At 38.4% G+C, this 25,359-nt stretch overlaps 2 protein-coding genes across 2 annotated transcripts; one reads left to right on the top strand and one right to left on the bottom strand.

Moving 5' to 3' along the window:
* On the top strand, positions 1-14,132 carry LOC112570453 (brain-specific angiogenesis inhibitor 1-associated protein 2-like). The gene is made up of 15 exons (XM_025248876.1): positions 1-776; positions 2,826-2,901; positions 3,378-3,470; positions 6,314-6,375; positions 7,100-7,171; positions 7,585-7,716; positions 7,997-8,062; positions 8,435-8,521; positions 9,410-9,508; positions 10,049-10,217; positions 10,364-10,574; positions 10,705-10,776; positions 10,980-11,136; positions 11,987-12,663; positions 13,170-14,132. Exons 1-15 carry the CDS (start codon positions 729-731, stop codon positions 13,240-13,242), a joined length of 2,094 nt encoding a protein of 697 aa, XP_025104661.1. The 5' UTR covers positions 1-728; the 3' UTR covers positions 13,243-14,132.
* A 137-nt stretch (positions 14,133-14,269) lies between these two features.
* LOC112570443 (leucine-rich repeat protein soc-2-like) lies at positions 14,270-21,074 on the bottom strand. The gene is made up of 8 exons (XM_025248864.1): positions 19,905-21,074; positions 19,381-19,657; positions 19,023-19,171; positions 18,303-18,434; positions 17,739-17,873; positions 15,711-16,023; positions 15,221-15,379; positions 14,270-14,546 (listed from the first exon to the last, which is right to left on the bottom strand). Exons 1-8 carry the CDS (start codon positions 20,736-20,738, stop codon positions 14,374-14,376), a joined length of 2,172 nt encoding a protein of 723 aa, XP_025104649.1. The 5' UTR covers positions 20,739-21,074; the 3' UTR covers positions 14,270-14,373.
* Positions 21,075-25,359: the final 4,285 nt, after the last annotated feature.

Genomic DNA, 25,359 nt, shown 5'->3' with positions numbered 1-25,359 from the left:
CCTTCCTACTGCACGTTCGGTGACTGAACACCTGCATGGTTGTTGGATAACCGGCGTGTAGATATACTGTCAGGAACTTTGCTAAGCCCCATATATGCGATGTAAACGCTGACGTTGATATTATCGATCACAGAACAGCGGGTCTACGATGCCCGGTACCATTATTTAAACGGGTGGAAAAGGCCATGCTTCAATGGGCGTGGTCTGAACCGTACCCTGCTATTTCATCAGCCGGCGAAAGTTCAGTCATTGTTGTCAAATCACAGTTGATTCACATAAAATTGTAAAAGAACAGTTTGCATTGAGCACCATTTGTCACGTTTGTCGTTTGGCCACCTTCCCCAATCCCAGCAATCCGCAGTCGGATTACCATCACGGGAAGTGAAGGAAAGCAACGCAAGGCGTGACAGGCCAACGCGTGTCGTCTGCTCGCAGTGTCTCCGAACGCGACCGCTCGATCACACGAATGCTGGCTACGGGAAATCTTCAAGAGAGGACGGGTACGCGCAGACTACGGAACAACGCCCAAAGTTAAAAAAAAAACAACAAAAAACAGGTAGAGAAAGGCAACGTATGCATCGCCACCATCAGTAAGTTGCTTTACACTCACCACTGTGGTATTGCTTGATTTCCACTGACATCCAGCGACCGTAGAAACTAACGACAAACGATACTTTCCATGGTTTCATCCAGTTTTAAGTCCTGATCGGCCGCCTTTCTGGTTGAAAATGAACAGCTCTGAAGGAGCACATCGTCTGACAGAAAAAATATACCAGGTAGGCACTTAAATTATTTGTCTTCTGCAGGTTAGAAAGTATCCTAGTCAGCAATACACTGTTTCCGTTGATTCTTCTTGTCAGCGTCTCACATATACCTTGTGATACATCTGAATGCAAATCATGAAGAGAATCGTCTCATAAACTGTACACAAATGGTCACTGAAAAACAATCGATGGTTTCGCTAATTACGGCAATGTGATTAATCACAGGGCTACTGGAACTACTACTAATATTGTATCTAGCGTTCGGTTTCCTAGATAAAAGTTCCCAAAGGACTCATCCATGCTATAGATTCGGGAATTTTCATAAATGAAAAGGTTATGCAACCTAGCGGCGGTGGAATATATATGAATCGCTGTACATCAATTATAAACTGTTTTGCTTCCTTGTGTATGCTCTTCTACAAAAAATGTGAACTAATTCTACCTGTAGTCTTTCTCTCATTATCTCCTGAGTTCATGTGCTCACGTATCTGCGTAGGTATGTCAAAGCGTTGAACTAAGAAGAACAGAAACATTACATATTCTATCCGCTTTTCGCTACCTTTGTGCTTTCGCTTTTCCATTTAAATAGTCCCAACAGTAAACAGAGATCCGGGATCGTGTTAGCTTTATTGATTTTTGTCCTTTGCCAAAAAGCGAAAACAACATTAGCATAGGCTTTTCTTTTTACAAAAAATGTTAGCACAGGTACTCTCAATAGCAGGACACCGAAATGTTTCCACAGTTTATCTTTACGTAAAATCAAGCCAAACAATGGAGCACTGATTGAAGAAGGTACCTTCGTACGTGATACACAAATAAGCTGCACAACAAAGTATAGGAAGATGGAACCAGTTTAAAGACGGCCAGCTTCATATAAATGTTTAATGAATATTACAGAAGTAGATAGAAACTAGTAATAGAATATAAATCTCAATTCGTCATAACTTTAATTCATGTGATTTCAAGTTCCGTTTAACAAAAGTAATCGACACTGAGACGTGGCGCTAGAACTGCAAATTTCAGTTAAAGTTGGAATCTAAGGAAAACAAGAAAAAAAGTTGCCTCGTTGAAGTGAAAGGATATATGTTTCAGACACCTAGATTGAGACATCACTTTTGTTTGGTATAGTAATTGGGATGTGAATAGAGAATAAACAAAATGAGAAAATGTCCTCTCATCTATTGGCAAAAGAAAACCTAATTGCAAAAATCTCCGTCGCAGGAGCAGTAGGCTTCGTCGATGGTATAATCAAAGATTTGTATTTGATCAGAAAAATATAATTGCAGTCACTTAAATTGCGTGCGTTTAATGCCAAGCGAGTTTGAAAAATGCCGTTCTTAATTGGACAAATATGGACGAAAGTTTTACCAAGTTTGGCCTAAAGTTCGTACGTACGTGTACATTTAAGAACAGATAATAGAGAGGCACAAAGGTAGATGTGTGCACCTAAACCGTTGAGCAAAAATCAGTTGTTACATAGTTAAGAAAACCTTTACAAGTACAATTTTATTTAATCACCAGGATTATATCAGGAAATATTCAGCATAGTCTTGTCTATTGCTCTTCCCTTTGATAACATAACCTTATTCTCACAAGTAAGATTACCAACGACTCTGAAACAGACATTCAGGTTACAGTGAAATTCATGGTTGCAGCCGTGAAGACCTTTACAACTTTTAACCGAGACTGGTAAAAGAATTGACAGTTATTACTGAAATAGCAGAATCTGGCTCGGTCATGCATGATAGATTTTTCAACTAATTATAACCCAGACGGCATTTTTGCATCCACAGTTTAAAATACCTGCTGTGCTAGGAGGAAAACATCAATTGTCTTTGGGGTGAGACTGCATCAAGTTTAGCCGATGACGTTGCAATAAATGTCAGGGCAGTATCCGCATAAACATGTATATTACTAAGTACAGTAAACGTTACAGAAAACTGAGGTTCTTTTTAAGTGTAGTAAATTGGTAACAGTGAACCATTATAGTCATCTTTCTCACATCATCGTCACCGTATTCTTCTAGAGGAGGCGACTAATCATTCTGTTTCTGTCGTTTAGAATCTTTCAGAACAATTTAACCCCGCCGTGAAACAGGTCCTGTCATGTGCGAAGGTGTATCACAAGGCTCTGCTTGGTAAGCATCGAAATCCGTTCGGTATCATAATTTTCTGCCCCCATCCTTCTCTCTCAGATGCAGTGTTGTGGATGAATGAAGACATTATATATAGGACAAAATAATCGTGAACGACCTCAAGCTGATCTCTCGCGCTTATTCAGATCAATGCTCAAACCATAGGACTCGACAAACATTAGCAATTTTCTGAATCCTGGTAAATTTCAGGTAAAGTAAACTCAAAGACATGATGAATGCACAATAAGGAAAAATATCCCCGAATACATTAACGCAGATCAAACACAAAATACAAAGGATGCATTTTCTGCTATAGTGCAAAGCGATTTTTTTTTGTTTCGTTGACAAAGGAAGATACCATTTTTAGGTAACGAAAGTTATAACTGAAATTAAATCTTTATGGATGTTGAACACTACGGGGAATATTTTGTTCGGCATTTAACAAACTCCTACTACAGAATACATTTTTTTCACACCAGGAGCGTCTACGGCGGCCAGAAGTTATATTGAATCCATTGGACGGTTGGGTCATCACTGTAAGAACAATGGCCAAGGAGGGACTGAGGAGATCGGTAAGATCACATTTCAATGAATTTCCATCATTATTTCGAAAGTATTTTATGGTGTTATTTATGCATATCACGGTGGCAAAAACAAAACCAATCTCGTAGACAGCATTAGATACTCGGGATGTAGTTTCCACGACAAAGTCACTTTTGGGGAAGAGCTAAAGCAGAATGATAGTCTACTGGACATTTCGGTTCACGATATAAACACGGGTTATATTTAATCCAGGCAAAAAAAAATATTTTTGACGAAGTAAGCAGAACAGTTGGTCAACTGGTCTCCGAGCGATTATAAAGTTGTTCCTAGCAACATCGTTATGGACTGCTACAGTTGATAATGTAATCTGTAGGTCTTCTTAGGCGTGAAGTAGTATTGATGCCGACAAATTTACCTTCGCAAATGATGCTTGTGTACAATCTCTATTCTAGCTTTTTTTTTCTCGGCTGCTGCTCACACTTCAAATTACTTCCTTCTTCTCTGCGTTAATTTATCTCGGATTACAAATGTTTGGCCACTCATTATAGTTCGCGAAGTCTTACCAGTTCCACACTTTGAAAAGAAAAAAACTTACTGCTCTCTTTTGTTTAAAATCCTTCCGTGACTTATAAAAGGTTAATTGGGCAAGTATTAGTTTAAATTTGCTTGAGAGTTATGACCACCTGATTTAGTATACAGCACATTTGTGGAATCATATGGTGCTTCAGATAAGATTGTAAAACGGGAATACGATGTGGATGAACTTTTGTTTTTGTTGTTGTACTTTGTGTCCTGTACAAATGAGAGGAGGAAGCCAGCGATAACAGAAATACTTTCATGTCAGCAACTGTGATAGCAGCTTTCCGGTGGTTGATATCTAATCCTAGGGTTTTCTCGTCCCGCGTCTAGATATTTGCAGTTAAAAAGCTACTCAGTCACAGCTATCAAATCGCAGAAATGTATAAAAATTTGTTTAATTAGTCACTCTAAGTTTGGCCCCAAAAAGCCACTTGTTGATAAAGTGCTTGTGATGGAATTATTATGTAATCCAAGATCGAGTGCTTTGTAACAATAGAATGCTAAAACATGCTCCCGTCCCCCTCCCCCCCCCCCAAAAAAAAAAATAATAAAACCGTAAGAAATTGAATGCCATAAAGACCAGGCGAGATCTCATCCAGGTTTTTGCAATATCCGCCGAAGGTGGACTGTCGCAGTAATGTTTAATCAAAAGGACATTCTTTTTACACGAACAGGCTGCTGCCTGCCCTATGATTTGGAGAAGACAAACAAAGTGAATTAGCGTTTGGCATGAGCGTATAGAGCTACAGCAGACAGGAGAGGGGCAGTTGGGCGCACCTAAACACAAGTCACTGTCCATCGCTTGAGAAAGGGCTGGGCCTGTCCCAGCGTTTGTTGGGATAGCAAGCCGTTAGAAAAAAAAACCAACACCACAGTTTACAGTTTGTCCAGATGCTGCTGGTTAAACAGTCCGCCGCGTAGAGTGGGCCAAGACTGCAGCAAACTTGACATGAAGAAAGTGCTTTGTCGGATCAGAAATAGCCCTGCTCTGAGGCAGGCTTCTCTGATCGGAAACAACGGTAATCTGGAAGGACAAGGAGCTGTTGTGTAAGGCAGAAGACTTGTTACAAGTTCTTTCCCGTCTCGACCTCGGCAAGGAGGCAAGAAGTATTTCTTCAGCCGCACATATAGGAATGAAGAATTCAGTTGATACGATCCTTGGCATCTGGAATCTGAAAAGTTCGCAACACTTTCATTCAATATTGTGGATAAAGGAAAATCATCGCAGGAAATAAAGATACCTCATAGTAATTTGCTTTGGGAGAGGGAAAGAGAAGGAGAAAGAGAACAATCGCAACTTTGATGGATTAAAAAAAAGAGGTCTTAGATTAGTTTTTTCCTTGTTGCTCCTTTGAGGAGCATAGGGCCGCGAAGGAGACTCTGCTGTGACTCATTTTGAACAGAAAACAGAAAATAATGTTCTCTGGAGCTCGCAGTGAATTGAATGATTTCACATTTGACTTTAACATAAAGGTACAAGACGTCTGTAATAAATGAAAGGCCAGACTTCACATCCTCAATCTTTGTTATATACTCTTTTAAAAAGTCATGGTCAATTCTTAGCTCTTTGTTTTCTTTGTTTACATATGTTCCCCGGCAGCTATTTCACTACTGAAAACTGCAAAACATGTACATCCATGTTTAATGTTTTACATTCATTCACAGTCTAGTTTTAAAGGTAACTATTTTATTGGTTTGCATTGTTTATTTAGGTCCTTGTTTTTGATGCTTCATTATGGTCTCGTGATGTGTTTGTGTTTTTTTTACTGGGTTTGTTTAATAGGTATGAACATTTTTTGCCGTAATACAGCTGATTTTGCTAACCTGGTAGATAAACGATAACTGCCCAGCATAAAATTCAACAAATAAGGAAATTGCCAAGGCTTCTGTATCCAAACATTCTAAAACAATATGTCAAAACGTTGCGTTTTCCTTGTGATGATTTAGTTGAGCAAGTGACACCCTTCTATGCCCACGGATGAGGCTTTTTGTTGTTTTAATTTGAGAAGCTTATCGAGGATTCTCCTTCTCGCTATCGAACAGACTGTAGTCCTTCCTGGTGCTTGGCGATTAATTTGGAGCAGCTGCACTCCTTGTATCTATGGCCTTTCCGCTGTGTAAATAGTTATTCTTAATGTCCGGACATTTTGCCAGATTATGCACAATACTTGTAGATAGATCAACAGGACACAGAGATAAGTTTCGAGAACATAGATGATTTTTTTCTGAAGTCACTCTTTCAGGTTCGCGATTTTTCAAAAAATATTCACAGGAGTGGTTTATTTTTCTGCAGGTGAAGCCATTTTCAGACTGGCAGAGGTGCAGAAGGAAATACAGCTTAGGTTTGAAGATTGTGTAAGTGCGAGCTTTTAAAAAACAGAAGTTGAAACTAACCATGATATACATCTATGGAACTATAACTAATCATATAATAAGATTTCCATAGGCGCACCCAGGGTCCTTGGCGCTCAGGGTGAGCGCAACAACATGCACCCCACCCTCATCCCCAGGTCCCTTAGGCCAGTTAACATATTTGCTCATTTTTAGAAGACAAATCAATTAACATCTTGATGTCAATAGTAGGGCATTTGTGAAACACGACAAGAAGTAGCTGACAATACAAGAACAGAATTTTAAAGCAGAACAATGTTTATACTACCACAAAACACAATAAAATCCCCCAACCAATCCTTCCAAAACAAATGTAAAACAGCCCAGCACTTAAAAAGCAAAGCCTCTTTACATGAACAGTATACACTTGATGGCGCTAAATTGATTCTGAGCCATTACACAAGCTCTTCCTCGTGTCGAGAAGGTCGTGTCCAAAGTCACCCATATACACACACTCGGTCACAGTCACATGCGGTGGAAGTGACATACTCCATTACAGGATTAAACAGAGCTGCCCTTCGCAACAAATGAATGTCAGAATTGAAAACGCTTATACCTGAGCGAAATTCATACGGATGTGTCATTTATTTAGATTACGAATGTAAAGTGTTATCTACAGGTGAAAGTATTGTTGTGATTTAGAACATTGTGTTAAAATATAGTTCAATCGTGGCTGGAAACTTTTCAGAGCAAGTCTTTATTTGCCGAAGTCATTCTTCCTCTGGAGCAGAAAGTTGAAAATGATTTCAGAAACGCTGCGGTAAGTGTAGCATGGGCAAAAAGACAATGTGGAGCAAGTCTCATGATAAAATGTGGGATATGCTATATTTACGATGGATTTTAATTGCATATTGCTGCTGGGGGAAGCTATATGGGTACACACAATTGCACGCTTTATTTATTTATTTATTTATTTTTACTTTTTAAAATGTAAAAGATAGATGATTCTGTCTTTTGGTTTCATTCATTTATCATTTCTGGTTCTCATACTCCCGTCAACTATACATATTTTTTTCATCCGACTGCTTTTTTTCATGCTTAATTTTTCCTTATTGAAAACGATTGTTTCTCATTTGTTTGCAGTTGTGTTCATGATAATATTAGAAAGTAGTTTTACAAACTTGCATTGTGCTGATAACTAGAATGGCCATAACTATTTGTTACTTTGTGTAGGCTGAACAAAAAAAATACCAGAGTGGACATAAGACCTTTTTGGTCCCATTCAGCAAAGCGTCTGAAAGCATGAAAAAGTTTCACAAGAAAAAGAAGTCAAAATTAGGCTTCACTGACAGCAAAGAAGTGCAGGTACATGTTTGATTGTGATGTTTGGAATAAACTAGATAGTATTTACATCAGCTGTTAAATGGCTGAGATAGTTCAGAAAAAACTGTATAGTTTTTACTATTATTTTAATATTATTATTAGTATTTCTCACCATGCAGAAGTTTTCAAGATTGTGTTAATAGAAGGTAGAAAGCTAAACTGACAGTCGGAAGATTCTTGAAGTGTTGGCAAGGGTTCTGACGTTTGGAACAACGACCTGCATCAAATGTTCATGTTAGCCCCACTCTTCTCGTCTGTGCAGCTCGTGAGAACGCTAGACAAGTGCACAGAGAAACTCAACGAATTCAGACTGCAGGGCCTGAGACTTGTAAGTGTTAAAACTGAAGTAATGTACATTATACGAGTACATTTATTAGTGACTCCAGATTATGTCAGAATCTGTTGTATTTTGATCTTACAGCTGTAAGAGTTTGGCACGAAGTTTGTATGGTGCCTTAAGAGATGTGGCACAAACTGCTGTTCAAATTGCCCACTTACACTGGCATTTTGTGTTGATCAGCATTCGGCATTAAAAAAAACTATATTGGGCGGAGAGGCGACACAAGAATAACATGGTAGTGATATGCATCATTGTGGTTATTATTGTCCTAAACATCAGGATTATCATAGTCATCCTCCTAATAGCGAATCACAAAAAATTTCTTTTATATAAAAAATCTTTAAATACACCATTATACAGGCTTTGCTAGAAGAACGAAAGTGCTACTGCTTTGTGTTGTCTCGACTGTGTGCTTTGGGCTCGACGCAGATGCACTACCACGACAGGGTGAGTTCCTAGTCCTGTTTTGTTCATTTGTGGTCACATTTTACAATAAACTTGTACGCTATATGTAGTAGTTATCATACATAGTTTGTCACGACACGGGTGGTTCGAAGAACACACTCGCCCAAAAACAGTTGCGCGTTCTTTCAACACACGATTGCCTGAGGCTGCCCAAAACATGTTCATTTCGTTATCGGGTGGCTCAGGATTTCACAGACTACGACACAAATACCCTTTTGTAAACAATTCGCCTTAACATAGCGCTCTAAAGGCGACGAAAATGTAAACGTGCTCCTAACCCAAGTGCTGCTAGGTGTTGGACCGAAGGCGATCAAGGAATGGTCCCGAGAGGCGCGATTCTTCCTCATCCAGAAGGGCTCCAGCTCATTCAACCTATACCATAAAAGAATTAAACCACCTGTAACTCGAGTTTACACTACACTACTATCCTAAACTATATTCTCCAATTCACACATCTTTCTCTCACATGTTAGTGTTTCCAACTTTAAAACCTACCTGAGTTCTATTACAATTCCATAAGCAAAACAGAAAAAGATGTCATACCTCGTCTAGGCGAGGTTCATCCACAAAGGGTCAGTATATCGCGCTGCATCCAGCGTCTATGGACACTACCCTGCTCTATCTAATCTCTTGACAAATTTCTCAGCGCCTCTGTGTAAGCAATGGTTTACATTCCATCTAAAAAAATGGTTTGTGAGGTTAGTTCAGACATGCAATTTTAACTTTAAGAGGATTTAAAAGATATATATTCTGTGCTTGGTGTGTGATAGATCCCGTAGACTGGCTTCTCCCTTTTCTTGAATATATAATTTATAAAGTGTTTAAGAGGTCTTCTATACCCATTGTTTATTTGCCATGTAACTTTTACAGGGTCTGGAGTTATTATCAGGACAGCTTGGCTCTTGGAGACAGTTGTGCGCTCAGCCCAACATTCTTCCCCGTTCTGCTGATGTCCTTTTTCAAATTCTGGTCAGTGCAGATGTAGTTTCCAGCAAAAACTATGCTACCAGTTTACTATGATGTATTTCAAACAGGATCCATCTCGATCTCTTCTGGCAGTGCAGCTCTCCAAAGCCAATTTAATAAACATGCCGAATAAAGGCGGTCACGGTTATTATTTGTAGTATGTACACATCTTATTCACTAAGGTACATATTAAGGTAGAATGTTTCAAGGGCGGCCATTTCAAAGGAGGGGAAGAGGTCGGACAACTCGACCAGGATGATTCGATTGTGATCTAAAGGCAGCTCGACCACAACCACATCAGTGGTCAGTTTGGTCAACGGTTGAACTGTTCAATGATCATTTCGGAGTTGTGCAAAAGTCAGCAGATAGCTTATGTCCAAAAGAAAAAAATCAAGTTGATATTTGGAGGTAGTGCAAAAATAGTAATTATCATAAAATAAAATATTGTCAATGACAATCATGTCAGTATAGCATTTATCTTAATAATCATGGTCATAATACAACTGATAACAAAAATAGCCAACAAAACTGATATTTCTGCAGGACAAACGACATCATGAGCAGATGAACAGCACTAGCTCTTATGGAGTATATGTGTCAGACAGCATCAGCAGTAGTGGGAGCTCAGGACAAAGCCCTCTGCACCACAGCCACACCCCTACTATGCAGAGATCTGGCCCTCTCTCAGAGTATGCCCTGCCTGAATCTCCAAGTATGAAATATTTATGCCATCCTGGAGATTATGATGGTTAACCTGTTGTTTTCCTCCATGTCATTCTACTTTTAAGAAAAACCACCAATTAGTCACTTCAATCCATTTCAAAATATATAAAGGCTTGTTGTGGCACTGTTTTCCAGGTCAAAGTTTGTCAAGATCCATAGCTATGTCCATGTCCACCCCTCCATCTGGACCCCCACCAGAGCCTCCAGTGGGACCTCAGGTGCAAGCAACATATGCACATATGCCTCAGCAAGACTGCCAGCTAGCCTTCAATGTGGGGGATCTTATCACACTTCTTGGAGAACAGGTGGACGGCTGGCAGTTTGGACACAACATTCACACTGGAATGTGAGTTTCAAAACTGTTACCATTCTATTCAAGTAGATTTAACAATGACAGTAATTTTTTTACGTCTTTATTTCTTTTTCTTCAAACTTCAACAGTATACAGTTATAAGATTCTTTTTAACGGTTTTTAGGTATGGATGGTTTCCACTGTCATTCACTGAACGACTTGATCAGCTAAGACTTGAATCCCGAACTCCAGTCAGGTAAAACAAAACAATTACAAACTAAAAACTGTACCATATAATCATAGCACCATTTGGGTTCTGACGACTACAGATCCTTTTAATAACTTGAATCCCGACACAGCATCTGTATGCAGTGCCTGAAGAATATTTATTAAATATATTTCTAGAATGTCAGCAAATGTAATTTTTTTTAACACATAATTATCATTACTTTGTTACAGACTTCGACAGCGAGCTAAAAGCATCAGTGACATTAGTATGGATGGCCTATCTTTGTGTGACTTTGGTGGTTGGTCCTTTGAACATGACATAAGAAATCGTCGTCGTCCTCGGTCTTTACATGAATTTTCTTTGATCACAACCACTGGTGGACCTCAGGTACCTATGGCTGCCACTTAAGATACACACAAAGCTTCTTCCTTCAGGCATTACATGTTAATCAAATCAAATCAAATTTTATTGTCTATTGAGGAGACCCAAGACAGAAATTTTTCTTTTGCTCACAAGGGCAGGCATACATACACAGACATTTAACACACACAGTTAGGAGTAAGGATACATTATCATGGCAGTTTGGATCGCCGTCAAATGGTCAATGAAATTTCAATACTTTATATGTCTTGTATATATTTTTAAAAAAATGCATTGGCATTGCAGACTGTAGCGAAATGTGTATGAACTGCAGTTTCTTCATCCTCCTAGTACTTTGTCAGCTGATACTACTATCTGTTCATTCACCTCTAGGCAAACAACATCACAAATTGTCATCTATTGGCCTGTGACAGAAATCTCTGCATTTCATTAATTATTTAGATTGAGATTAACATATATTGTCTAATACTTATATTAACAGATATTTAACATATATTGTCTAATGTTCTGGTGCATTATTTAAAATACTATGGAAATTCTGTAAGGAAGAATTTAAGTGATGTTTTCTTTCTTATATAATACTTCTTTCCATAACAGAAGTTCGTTGTGTAGTTTCAAATAGCAGCATTGTGCGTTTTGGTTAAAGTCTTATTTTCTTTACAAATTTAATCTCTTTCACCACTTGACTAAAATGTTCTGACTTCATAGCACAGATGTCCTTCATTATATAGATGGCATTGTAAAAATATCAGGTAGTCAATATACAGATTTCCTGCATGAAAGAAGAAGCCAACAGCCCAAAGTTAGTATGAATGATGCCTGTCAGACTAACATAATATTGCTTCTGTCTTCACAGCTGCATGGTGGTGGTGGGTCTCAGTATTTCTTTGATGATTCATCGTCACTGCACTCTAGTAGCATTGGTCTTTCCGCTTCCATGCATGATCCAAAGACTTCACCAATCCCATCTTCTCAGCTGGTGCATGGCTCAGTGGGTTCTTCTGGTGATGGGGATGCAGCTAAGGTCTCATCTGTTAACCTGCCCCAAAGTCCCAGCATGAAAAGCATCCGAAGTCTTAACCAAACAAGCAATGCCCATGCTGCCCTAGGCATCCTGCCACCCCCACCACCATTCTCTCCCCCACCTCCTCCTAAAGATGAAGGTGGCTTCCATCAGCATGCTTCTCCTCCAGTTCCACCCCCTGCTCCTCCACCAGCTCCTCCTAATTCCTCATTCTCAGCTAACACATCTTTATCATCCATCGCCTCTCAAGCTGCCTCAGTGGCATCATCCATGCGCAACAATGTCTCCCAGAAGCTGCCTCCATTCAGCAGTAGTAATCAGCAAGGGAGAAGCCTTCCCAGTGTCCCACCACGTCCAGGATCTGTGAATACTCTTGACAGCTCCCCCAGCACTAGACAGCCTTACCTCATCCATGCCCAAGGACACAATCCCGTCTCTTCACATTTAGGTTCTCCACCACCTCCACCTCCACCTCCACCACCTCCAACAGATTCCAGTAATGAGGAAAGGTAAAGTACAGCAAACTGTTAAAATGTTTGCTTTCTTTGCCAGACTTTGTGAATTTACAAAATGTCTTAAGTAAAAGCCACAATGTAAGACTTCAAACAGTTTAGGAAAAACACTTGCAAAAATAACCTTACAGAATAAAACAGATATTAAATGTTCCAGTCAATAAGCCCTATGTATTTATACTTGAATCTGAGGTGATCATATTTTGTTGTAGATGGAGAATGCATAAAAGTAAATGAAATCCCTATCTGCATAAGAGAATCCAGTTTCTGAAAAACACTGATTTATGTCTCATTGCAAACTGGATTTTATTTCAATTTTGTGTACACCATGACTTCACAAGTTTTCTCTAAAAGTAGTGAGATAAGATAACAATAGGGTGCAATAGTCATCAAAGGAAAATTGCACAGCTTAATAAAAATATTTTGACATTCTGCTTAGCTGTTATTTGGCTGCAAAGTTTTAACAAAAACTGCAACCTTCTGCTCCTCCTGCTATGTTTCAGGAACAACTTGCTGAAGAGCGTAACACTAAGGAAGACAAAGACAAATGATCGATCAGGACCAAGAATTACTTAAGACTGTTACTGAAGTCAGTAACAGCAGGATCAAATTAGCATCACCTTTGCCCTCCTTGTAAACTTTAAGTGTCCAACAGTCACATTTGTGTTACAATATTACAATTATTAGAATGTTACTCAGTACAAACAATTTCCTTTTAACTAACACTTTTATATCCCTGCACAGAATTGGTCTGTAATGCCAAGTACTTTACCAGCACTTCGATGTGTACACTTTAGATCCTTAAACATGAAGTTGCTAAAGTGTCAATAACACTATAATTACAACCTGTAACACTGGAATATAATTTTTACTTATAAGCCTTTATAAAAGGAGAATCTGAGAATACAATGGCTTTACCCAGGTGACAATGCTATTTGACCACACGCACATGTGTAACTACATACAAATTTAGTGATATCTATGCGTTTAACCTCAACAAAAGTTCTCTTTATACATGTACTGGTAAAACTCTTCCTTATGAATGAATCTTTTAAAGAATATTAAAAACTGATTTGAATGAAAAATGAAAACAGATTGAGAACAATTGTTCCGCAAGGGTTGTTGTAAACTTCCAGGTTGTTAAGCATTATGCACAAAATGAACAAAAACTGTTACATGAAATATACCCTACAATGATGGAATCAACATTGTCTAGTTATAGCACTAATTTAAGGTACTTGTTAGCACTAACCCTGATTGTGATACAAGATTTTTCAAAATAAATTTAAAGAGGTAGGTCTAAAGCATTTTGCGGTCCAACAATGTCCATGAAGTTAATAAACACTGATATAGTAACAAGACTTGTACATTTCCACAGATTTTTAAAGTCAACTATTTTTTATTATGAACTGCCTAATCTGCAAAACCCAAATTATATGTTCAGAGTTATCTTTACTAATGCCATTCTTATTTTTTAAACCTTTAATTAGTATTTTGGAAAAGTATAGCATACTTTTACACTCAAAGCCATTAAACATGACTGGACACTTCTCTCTCTCTCACACACACACACAAAACACAAAATACAACCAACACATACTAATTATTTGAAACCTATCTAGTTAGTCTTAGGCAGTATATTTGATAGCAAACAAGAGATAAATCCATGTGAGTCTCAGACAAAGTTCTTTCCAAAATATGAACACGTCAACTATTCTCAGCATCACTGAACTGTCCTTCTACATAATCCGTGCTGTCCCTTGAAACAGCAGCACGATTAATATTTGGGGCATGAAGAGCTGAAGGATCCCAGAAGAAAGCCCCTATTGTAGGATTGTAGCAGCTTGTGTTGGCTGATGTGAGGCCAAAGTCGTAGGGGCCTAAAACAGACACACATACAAGCACATGGATTCTTCTAGCAATACCTATTAACTATGAAAATGTTTCTGAACAAGCAGATTACAACATGTGAAGCTGAGATATACCAACTTGATCTTTTTTCCTGCTAACCTTCATCAGCATCTTTTTGAAAACAAGGCAATTGTATAACCTGTCAGCTGACAGGTTGTGAGATGTGAGAGACAGGTTTGGGTAAAGGAAGTATACTTGTCCTTTTTCACACCCTTTCTTTTGCAATATCATGTTACTCTCAACTCTTGTTCTTTGGTTCATCTTTGTGTTTTCTGTATTTGATTTTATTCTTTGTTTAGAACGGTTGTTTATTCTTTTATAGTTCATGTGCTATTTGTTTGTTTTCCTGTCCCTCGTTTGCTGTCCATGTTATGTTCTTGTTCTTAAGCGCTAAGAGCATGCTCCTTAGGAGTGTGAGTATGCACTTTACAAATTTTGTATTTATTATTATTATTTCCTCCCCCTCATTGCTTACACCAACCAAACCCACTTAACAGTCAGTTGTCTTTAAAACAGCTGGATCAGCTGGAAGTAGAGGGTGCACACCTCTAGGCTTGGATGCAAGTAAAAAAATATAACAATGTCCTAAGAGAAAAAAAACCCCATCAAAATGGCTGTATGTAAGTAAAATAGAATAACTTACTGTACATCTCAGAAGATTTCTCTAACTCATCATCCCAATTTTCCTCCCAGTTTTCCTGTGTATAAGCTTCACATTCCCCAGACTGGTTTTGGGGGTATGCCACAACTTTATCCTGTGCATCTTCGTGTGTCTGTAAAGTGATCCAGTCCTCTTCAACATCTTTATAAAAAAATGCAAAGAAACAGAGTCATGTCAAAGTCAAAAACTGCATAGTTTACAGCCTTGCAGAACAAATGGTACCAAGCTGCATAGTAGTGACAGGCCCTTAAAGGGACGACTGACCAACTAATAACCATTTAAAATAGCACCGTTTAAAAGAAAAAATATTTGAAAACTAGGTCATTTCCTACATGCATGCATCTCTTTATATTTTATATTATAAATCCTGTCGAACAAAGGGTTGGATTTTAATCAGAATATCACACACAGGACAAAAGTAAAAAAACTTTATAAATATTCTGTTTTAATAAATGACTGTTTATAAACTTACTGTGTTCATCAGTCTCTGTACTTTCTTGATCTCCTGGTAGACTGAGATTGTTTGAACAATCACTCATCGACGAGTCTGCTGGGTTTGTCTCTTGAATGTCTCTGCTAAAGATAGGTCGAACATCTGGACCAGAATGTGATCGCCAAGGTACCCGTTTCCACAAGCTCGATTCAGCTGCCAGCTTCATCACATTGAAACTGAATGGCAGGTCCTCCGAACCATACAATTCATCTTCTTTTTCAGTCAAATTTGCATCAGTTGTATCCTGGTCATCTGCTTCTCGATCATTGAAGACATCAGTGTCTTTGTATCTCTGTCAAGCACAAGATTAAAGATTATGTCATTAAGAAAGTTGTCTATCCATTCAGCTTAACACTGAATTATAGGCATTAGATTTTCATAAATCAATCCATCAAACAACTTTCAAAAATATATGCATCTGAGTATAGTACTACTCTGCATTACATTTCAGGATATAAACTGATGAGTTTAGAAGAAATCCAATGTACATGAAAAGAATGAACAAGAATGTAACCTTGAGTAAGAGGGTAAGAGGAAAAGGGCACTTCATGTGTCACAGTTGATATATTGTTCATTCTAGCATGTTGGCAATAAGTCAAAATAAAAACATAAGGATGAACTTGAATAAGTAAAAATTTCACAAAGATTTTGTCAGTGATAATACTCAAACATAACAGCCAGACTGCTGGATGCTGGAGGATACAGCAAACAGCTAGAGCAGTGACGTCATCCATTGATCTGGGTAAACTAGGTAAACTTAAGAGTAAGTCATACCTAGGGGGTCAAGGATTAGGGTTAGAATATGCCTCTCAAAAGCTTTCATACCTTCCAACATCAGCTCAACATTAAGCTCATTAAGTAGTCATTAAGCTCTGCCATATCCCCCTTTTTTGTAAGGACCAGCAACTAAACCTGAGGACTTAAATTTTACTTAAATACTTTCTGTGATTTGTCACAATTTCTTAATCACCAAAGAATTCTGAATGACAAAAAGAGGGCTCAAGACTATAGGAAGAAGAGTACACAAGCATAGGTTTGGACTCTTTTTATCTACACAACAGTAATTAAAAAAGAAAAAGTCATTCAACTGATCTGAAAGTTTTGGGTGAACATTAGTAGTTTTTATTGTCAGCTAATATTGCAATGTATGCTGAATATCCTGAAATAATTCAAATGCATGCATCAGGATAAATGATGGTATATCTTATATCTGTGTGCTGCTTTAGCCTCTTTATACACCACTGATTTTGCTAGTTTATAACTTAAAATGTTGGTACACTATACATAGCTTGGCATAATAATAAAAAAATGTCTTTCTTACCACAAAGGATAAACTATAACAATAAATGTAAATCTATATGGTACTCTACGTCTACCACATTAGGGTTGTGTTCTGACAACCATTGATATAAACAATATGAATGATTAAAAATTATACAATAAAACGAAAGCTACAGCTGATTTGGGACAATAGTGAGACTGAAACCTGTGGCCTAAGACTCTGGATGTTTCTGGAAATGGAAAGGAGGCGAGTATCCACAAAAGTGTGGTAAAGTCTGTTTAGAGTGTAGTGAGTTAGGAAGTCAGAGAAGCAAGAAAGAGCAGAACCTGTATCTCAGTTGCATGCTTGGAGTATGAATTGTACTTCAGAGTTATGGAGATGTTGGAGGTTGTTTGATGATACAGAAGGCTGCCGGACAGAAAAGAATTCTAGTAGTCATCTTGATAAAAACAAAGGTATGGACTAGCAGTCAAACGGAGCATTCTGATATTGCATAGCTGCCATAGCACAAAATATAATACAGAATAAACAGAGTGGTAAAAATAGGTCAAAAGTATTTTGCTCAAGGTGATCAAGCATTTTATTTGAAATAGGTTAATTTGCCTCCAATAACTTGACAGACAACACACTCATCTGAAGGCTTATGAAAAGTAATTGTATAGTTATAAAGAGCAACATTTGATGCAACGCAACAGTCTTGAGGTGGGGTAAAATGAAAGACCAACCTTAATATATAAACTTTCTTCCACTCCAGTCCTTGGTCGTCCCCTCCAGGTACCTTTGTAAATTGGATTTCGTGAAGGATAATTAATAGACAAGTCCAATTTTGGTATTTTCATTTTTGGCATCTGAATGGGATTCTGAAAATTGATACAGGGTACAAAAGTGACCGAAACTCTCATTAAACACAAATCAAAGTTAAGTGTTAAAAATTAACACTTTATTTTTTTTATTTTTACAACCATAAACTTAAAAATCAGATAAAACTTATCTATCAGTTTAATAGACTGCTTTTCAAAGCTGTAATTTTTTTTCTTTAGATTATTGTCCTTGACTGTGCAGTTATGCTTGTTTCAATAAACTGTTCTTGTATAATGCTTATGATTGTATAGCTACTTGTGTAAATTATGATAAATGTGCAAGGTAAGAGTGATACTAACTTAAAAAATCAGTTGTGCTTCCTGCTTTTTATATGACTACTGTATATCTATATACTGATTTTATGTGGTGTCTACAAAGACTACCAACTGGTTTTCAATAAATCAGTAGAAGAATAAGACTGTGAGAACCTGGTCTAAATCCAATAATTTAAGCTGTTTCAGAAGAGGAAGGCAGTCGGGGATTTCTTGCAGCCGATTGTTGAAAAGATCCAGTACCTTCAACTGTGTCAGGTTACTAAATGACAACGGAAGCTCAGCGAGCTGAAACAGAATAGAAGCACAAATTATCATAGAGCTCCAGCCAAATGAACATCATAAAGACCTAAAGTCAAGTTAAAGCCATTCAAGCTGAAATAAAACAATCTAAGGTACATTTGGTGTCATGAAACAATTAGTGTTCTTTATTAAAGGCCAATTATGTTTTTCAGCTTTATCGCACTATAGAAATTTGTATGTATTGTTATTTTTAGGCTTCTGTACTTTTGATCATAAAATATATAAATGTGGTCTAAGTTTCATAAATGAATGATTCATCTCCACCCTAAACAGTAAAAATTCAGTTTGGTCTGAAAGGAGCAAACCTTTGTCTTCTTAGTCAGCAGCTATGAAACTAGCTAAATGCATTTTCAGCAGACTTTTAGGATCCATCCACCATATGGAACACCTGATCAAATCTTTCTTTTCTAGTATATAAAAATACTGAATAAATCTTTATTATCTCTTGATACTAACATTATATATGCAGGATAAATGCTGCTAAGGGATGAACAATTTTTTCATATGTCTACTTATGAGCTACATAGGAAAAGGAAATTCTATGGTATATAAATACAAGAAAACTCTGTTCACCCGATTATTATCAACACGCAATTCTTCAAGTCCCTGGAGACATCCAAAAGAACTTGGAAGAAGTTCAATGTTGTTTCGAGACAGAAGACAAACTCGCAACTTGCTCAGGTTTCCAAATGACTCCGGAAGATCAAATAGCAGATTTTGTCCTGAGGTTATTTAAATCAAACATAGTATGCCTTTATTAGAGTAATACACTACTGTCACTTCAAAAGGTGCATAAAAATATTGCAAAAATAAAAACAGAGAAGACAAAAGCCTATTCAATGTTTTAAAAGAAATATTTATCATGAAGTAACATTTCAGCTGATGAAAAAAAAATCTGTAGATTTTAAAAAATATTCCCATAACGCATTACCTAGATTGAGATTTTCTAGATTAGATAACAATCCAAAGTCTTCTGGGAGGAACTGAAGCTGATTTTCATCCAGCCGGAGATTACTCAGATTATGTAGCTGTGAAAAACTAGCTGGCAACTTGGTGAGCCAGTTTCCATTTATCCAGTCTTTTCTTTCAAGTTCATCAAACTTGCTTCCAAAATGAACATACTCCAGACATTCCAGTTCCCCAAAACTTTCTGGTAATTCTGTCAGGTGGTTGCCACAGAGATCCAAATATCGTAGTTTCTTGCACACCTGTAAAATCATAAAGACTGCCTAAAATTAAAAAAGAAATGTAGAGAGCCTTAATATACTTATAAATCTTGGCTGGGTAGTACATCATGTACAAAAATAATTTTGTTGAGGAGTCTATATCACAGAAACATGTACATTTAGGTTGCTTATTACATTTCTTATATATTTGTATATAGCTTATTTTAATCACATTGCTAAAAAAAAAACACATTCCAATAACCATACCATGGACAAAATCGAAAAATACCTTTCCCATGTCAGCTGGAAGAAGCGGTCCTGACAGCAAATTTTCTCGTAAGCAAAGGTTTGTCAGTTCAGGAAGATGTCCTAGCCATTCTGGAATCCACTCAAGAGCATTAAATCCAGCAAAGAATTTTTTCAGTGTGTGTTGAGACCTGCTGGTCTCAGGTAACTCTTTAAGTTTATTGTGTGAAAAGTCAATGCAAGATAAATGTTGTAGCTCAGCAAAACTTCTTGGGATCTCCTTTAAAAGATTGTGGCTTAGATTAATCGACTGGAGGGATTCCATGCTGCCAATATATCGGGGCAAAATGTGGATTTTATTATAACTTGCTTCAAGAATCTTCAGTTTTGATAGTAGAGCAAACGTAGGTGGAAAACATGTGAGTGCATTTTCCTCAATATGTAGCTCCTCTAGTCCACCAATTTCACCAAAATCCACAGGCAGACAAGCTAGTTTATTCCCTGTCAGTCGAAGGACTTGAAGATTTTCCAAGTGCTGAACTGAATCTGGAAGTATCGATAAACAGTTCTCACAAAGATTTACTTTTTGCAAACGTTTTAGTGCGCCAAAATTTTGCGGCAAAACTTTAATGTCATTACCACTTGCTGACAACATTTCCAGGTTTGGAAGGGAATTAACAAAGTCATCAGGAAGAGCTGATATACTGTTAAAGTCAATGATAAGCTGTGTAAGGATTTGCAAACTGCAATGTGTTTTGTCAAGTATCAGTTCGTAAAGGCCAGTTGAAGAATAATCAAGGATTTCGTCCCTTTGTTTGTTTTCTTTCATTTCATGAATCGGTTTATCTCCGTACTCCACACGTGCTTCTCTAGTCATAGTTTCAGATCTCAATAAACCCTCCTCGGATATTACACGGTATACTGTTGAAAACAGTCATAAAGAGCTAACAAAGCAAAAGAAAAATCACCGACAGAAAAATCCTAGATGCATTAGTGCAGTATAATAAACTCTACTGTGAGATATGAAGCTTACAAAAAGATCTTAGTCTTATTTCTCATGCTGCTTCTATTATATGCTGGAATATATACACAGTACACAAAAACGCGATACCCGCCAAACACGTTTGGAATACGGGATGAAATTACGACATGATGTTATTTTCATTCTGGAAATATTATATAAATCTATTTGTTTTTAAATGTTAATGCACAAGCATTTGTCTTTGAAAAATGAAAACTAAAGTGATTTGAACAATCGAAGATACATGTTCACGACAACGACCAAGTGTGTAGCGTGTATATCTATATATAGCATTTAGCCAATCACCAGGGTAAATGGCTGCTGACTTCCGGTACAGGCAGAAAGTGCTGCCTTTTTTTTTGTGTGTGTGTCGTAATAATACAATCACGTAGTTACAGTGAAGCTTCGTTGATACAGCTACTGGGGGTCATGGTTGAGTTTTCTGTATTCTTTTGTTCAGTATAAGTCTCAAATCTATGAGTTAATATGAAATAATATGAAATATGAAATAATAAATATCTTCAAAAGTCTACATGTAGACTGCAGTCTTCTGGAACACGACGAGCGTGGTCATGGTTATATTTGTGAAATTTCGCAAAGTGGCTTATTGAGCTTTGAAACAGTTTCTAATATGGCTGGTCTGGGAATTAAAAAAAAACAAAACATATCTTTATCATAGTGACTTGATCACATACACATTGCACAAAGACAGGTAAAGATTCAAATGTGAAATTTATTCTTTATACTTTTAAATGGTCCTATATTTGTCTTCATTATAAAGTTTTAATGCTGAGCTGAGGCGGCCAGAGAGAGAGCTAGAGAGTCATAGCTTGGCTATATAGTATATACCGTACCACGTATCGCAGGGCCCCCCTCAGACGCATGGCCTGGGGCGGTTGCCCTAGTCCACCCCAAAAGGCCGCTTTTGTGCTGAGCGTGTATTGATTTCAGTGATAAGTACGATAATAATCTTTATATAAAAAATTTGAAACAATTATGTAATGCAGTATATTTATCACTAACGTAGTTACCCATACATATTATCTACACAACTTTCACATGAATTACTTAATACAATCGATAACATGAAACCTCATGAATTTTATTAAGAAATTCTTATTTATTAAATATTACAAGTTGTTTTACATAAATGAAAATTCATAAAACACCAATACTTCATTACATGTTGGAAAAAGAACTAATGATACATTTTTATTTTGTTTTGATCTGTTACAAAACATATAGTAATGAAAATATGCCATGGCACCCATGCCCTGCAAGTTAGCCGCTAACTGTTGTTTTAAAAATCGTTGAAGGTGTACACAATCGTTAGGGGAAAGACGCAGAATCAGGATCAAGTGATTTACATGACAACCGCACCAAGTGATGCCCAATGTTAAAGGTTCGCCTACAGATTATAGCTATTATGGCTACAAAGCTATGCCGCGCGTGTTTATCTAAATACCCATGGTATTACGGTCCGCTTCAGGGAGAACAAAGTATTACAGTCGCATCAGTTCACACTACAAGCTTTTTTTTTTTTTTTTTTTTGACGACTCGGTGCAAATATCAAAGCGTTCGGACGATGGACAACGGACAGCGTTCGATTTATCAGGAAAGTTTGCTCTCGGGCTTAATCCTCTCTCTCTGAACCTGAGCTCGGGCACTAAGCTCTCCTTTCGGCGTACTCCCAATTTGCAGACTCGGCAATGGTGGCAAGTATTGCAAGCAGATAACTGCGTTTTTATTTATTTCCTGTCGCAGCGACATGGGAACTCAGCGTCTCTGGTCGACTTTACTAGCCCTCCCATCCCTCCAGCCCTTACTTTCACCCCGCTCTTTTTGCGGTAGTCGCTGATGTGTGAAATCGCAGCTTTTGTTGGACTGTCAGGGTTGATCTGGGATTCTTGATAGATGGATTCTACTGTTATGTACGGCCGTAGCCATATAGGTAGTATTCTTTGACAAATACAAATATAATTTAAATGTAAATAGTACCTGACTTAATAAATAATAAAGATAAAAATATACACACCAATTATCAAGTTTTTTTTCCCAACATTTACGCGAAAGCACACACAGAGTAAAAGTAAAAGAAGCAAAAAAGCAAAACAAAATCAGATCACACGATTTTAATTCGGCTGAAATCTTTTCACGATCATAAAATCATTGTCTCTCATCATGAGGATTATTAAATGGCATCACGTCCGGCCACCGGTTGTTCAATGTCACTCGGTGTTTCCCTCTGCTCCCCTGCCATCAGCACCAGACATCGCCTCACTGTGCGGGGCGTTGGCATCGTCGGCGTCGCCGACGTTGCAGTCGTCCTCGTCGTTCTCAGCTGGCAACTCATCGCTGGCAGCGGCCTCCTCCTTGCAATGCCTTCGCCAGGTACTGCCGCATATGCTGCTTCTTCTGTTGCCATCGCTGTCGGCTGTTGTTGCGACGAGACGGTTGGTTTGTAGGTAGCAAACGCCTGTTACGTTTGACACCCTTATCCGGGATGACCCGGGGGATGAATTCTGGTTTTTTAATCCGTTTAGACCCGGTCGTCGTGCGTGAACAAGAAGGACGGCTCCTGCTCTCTCTGCTCGCGGTTGGTTGATGGGGCGAATCGGAGTGAAACAGCTTCTAATGTTTTCTAATCTTTCGAGACTATACAGCAATTCGATATTTGTGACAATGACGTCATTGGCAACCGAAAAATCGCAGCACAACCACGTTCTTCAAATATTTATTTAGTAAGAAACCCCTGTTAATTATTAAATCTCACAAAAATCTATTGATCGTTCCAAATGATTTATGGGGAAAATGATCTGCGTTTCCTGCTGACGGCGATGATGTCGTAAATAAGCGCGCGTGTATCAAGCTCACGATCCCACATGAGATGTCGGGACAAAGCTGGACGCCATGATTCGTGGCCCTGTGGTTGAGTACGTCCCAAACCCCTTTCAAGCACACATACAAACGCACGCACACTCAAAAACGCCACTGCCTTTTCAAAGAGCGCCGAAAAAAGGAGGTTAGTGGTGCTTTCAACGGCAGAACTGGTGAAAACCACAAAGAGGGACATTGGGCGTCCCGCCCGATGAACAGGCGGGACACGAAGTCAAAAGCGGGACTGTCTGGTCACCTTAATTCTTTCACAAATGCATTGGCCGCCAGGTGTCGGCCATGAAACATTCAAGCGTTTTCCCAGCTTCTCTTGTTACGGGAACTCAGTCCTGCCGAAAACGTCCTTACACTTTCTTCAGCTGGAGGCGGGGGTGGGGGTTATTTAATGATAGCATGGCTTACAGTTTTCTTCATGTTGATCGGTCATGAAGCCCGCATCAACGGTATAATCTAGGTTCTGGAGCTGAGACCAGTGCAATAAACCGTCACACGAACCTCTTCACAAGTCTTTGAACTTCTTTTCGTCCGATGGACATATGTGTCTCTTCCGAAATGTCTTCAGTTAAAGTCCCGACACCTCACGGGGAGGACGTGACCTGGTCGTGGACACTTGATGGAAGAGGGAGGAAAACTGCAGAAGATAGGCAGATTGCTTATCGTCTGCATGGTCCGCTCAATTACAGACCCGTGTCCTGCGCTGTGTCACCCTCCCAGGGACACGCGATAAAACTGACGGTCGGTAATCCTGCAGTGATCCTGCCTGGATTAGACCGCCGATGGATCCACCCTGCCGGTAGCAGAAGGGAGACACAACTATGCTTCTGAACTGGGTAGCTTTGGCGCAGCGGATGGAGGAGGCGGATCACGATCGAGGTTCCGTTTATACCGAAACGATTTGGTCCTTAGCCCGAGGTGAGACACATTGGCTGGACCGTCATTAGCTGATCAAGGAGTACAGCTCCATGCCAATTAACCAAGAGTCGATCGGCTGCTGTCATCGTAAATCAAGACGTCTTCCATTCTGTACTCAGGCCGGTCTTCTTTACAGCCTTAGTCTGTGCCGGTCCGTCACTCACCGTCTTCTTTGATCTCCTTAGTACCGCTAGTCAGGCTCACACGCATGTCTTTTCAGTGAGTCACATCTAATGACGTGTACATTTGTTATAAACATTATCTCGAGAACTTCTGGCGGTATAACTTGAACAAGTGTTTGACAAGTATCTTTTGCATATTTAAAAATGTTCTTCTTAATTCCTTCCTTGTAAACGTAATTTTGTGTGTGTGTGTCTCCTGTCGTGTTTTTCCCTTAATGTTAAGAAATTTTGTTAACTCGTAAACCATTAATATTGTCATTTAATTTGACTCCTTTTCCACAATTTAAAATTCTCAACAACTAATACAGAGAGAAGCGACTTTAATGATGAAATGAATCCAATTCCTTTGCTTTTCAAAGAAAGAAAATTATCGAGACATAGCTTAAAAAATTTTCGTCGTTGCATTACACAGTACAGACGATGAGTGTGAATTTATGCAGTTTATTAATTCTATTTTTATGTTTGAAATGTATATGAGATGACACTTT

Source organism: Pomacea canaliculata, linkage group LG1 (assembly GCF_003073045.1).
Source record: "Pomacea canaliculata isolate SZHN2017 linkage group LG1, ASM307304v1, whole genome shotgun sequence".
Lineage (NCBI taxonomy): Eukaryota > Metazoa > Mollusca > Gastropoda > Architaenioglossa > Ampullariidae > Pomacea > Pomacea canaliculata.
This window is presented reverse-complemented; position numbering and strand designations above follow the sequence as displayed.

Bases quoted from the DNA above. Each gene is read 5' to 3' on its own strand.
- LOC112570453 (XM_025248876.1), top strand. From the start codon at position 729: ATGAACAGCTCTGAAGGAGCACATCGTCTGACAGAAAAAATATACCAG. The intron at 777-2,825 runs GTAGGCACTTAA...TCTGTCGTTTAG, and splicing joins TGACAGAAAAAATATACCAG to AATCTTTCAGAACAATTTAA. The intron at 7,717-7,996 runs GTACATGTTTGA...TCGTCTGTGCAG, and splicing joins CTGACAGCAAAGAAGTGCAG to CTCGTGAGAACGCTAGACAA.
- LOC112570443 (XM_025248864.1), bottom strand. From the start codon at position 20,738: ATGACTAGAGAAGCACGTGTGGAGTACGGAGATAAACCGATTCATGAA. The intron at 18,435-19,022 runs GTGAACAGAGTT...ATTCTGTTTCAG, and splicing joins TGCGTGTTGATAATAATCGG to CTCGCTGAGCTTCCGTTGTC. The intron at 17,874-18,302 runs GTTCTCACAGTC...ATCAATTTTCAG, and splicing joins AATTATTGGATTTAGACCAG to AATCCCATTCAGATGCCAAA.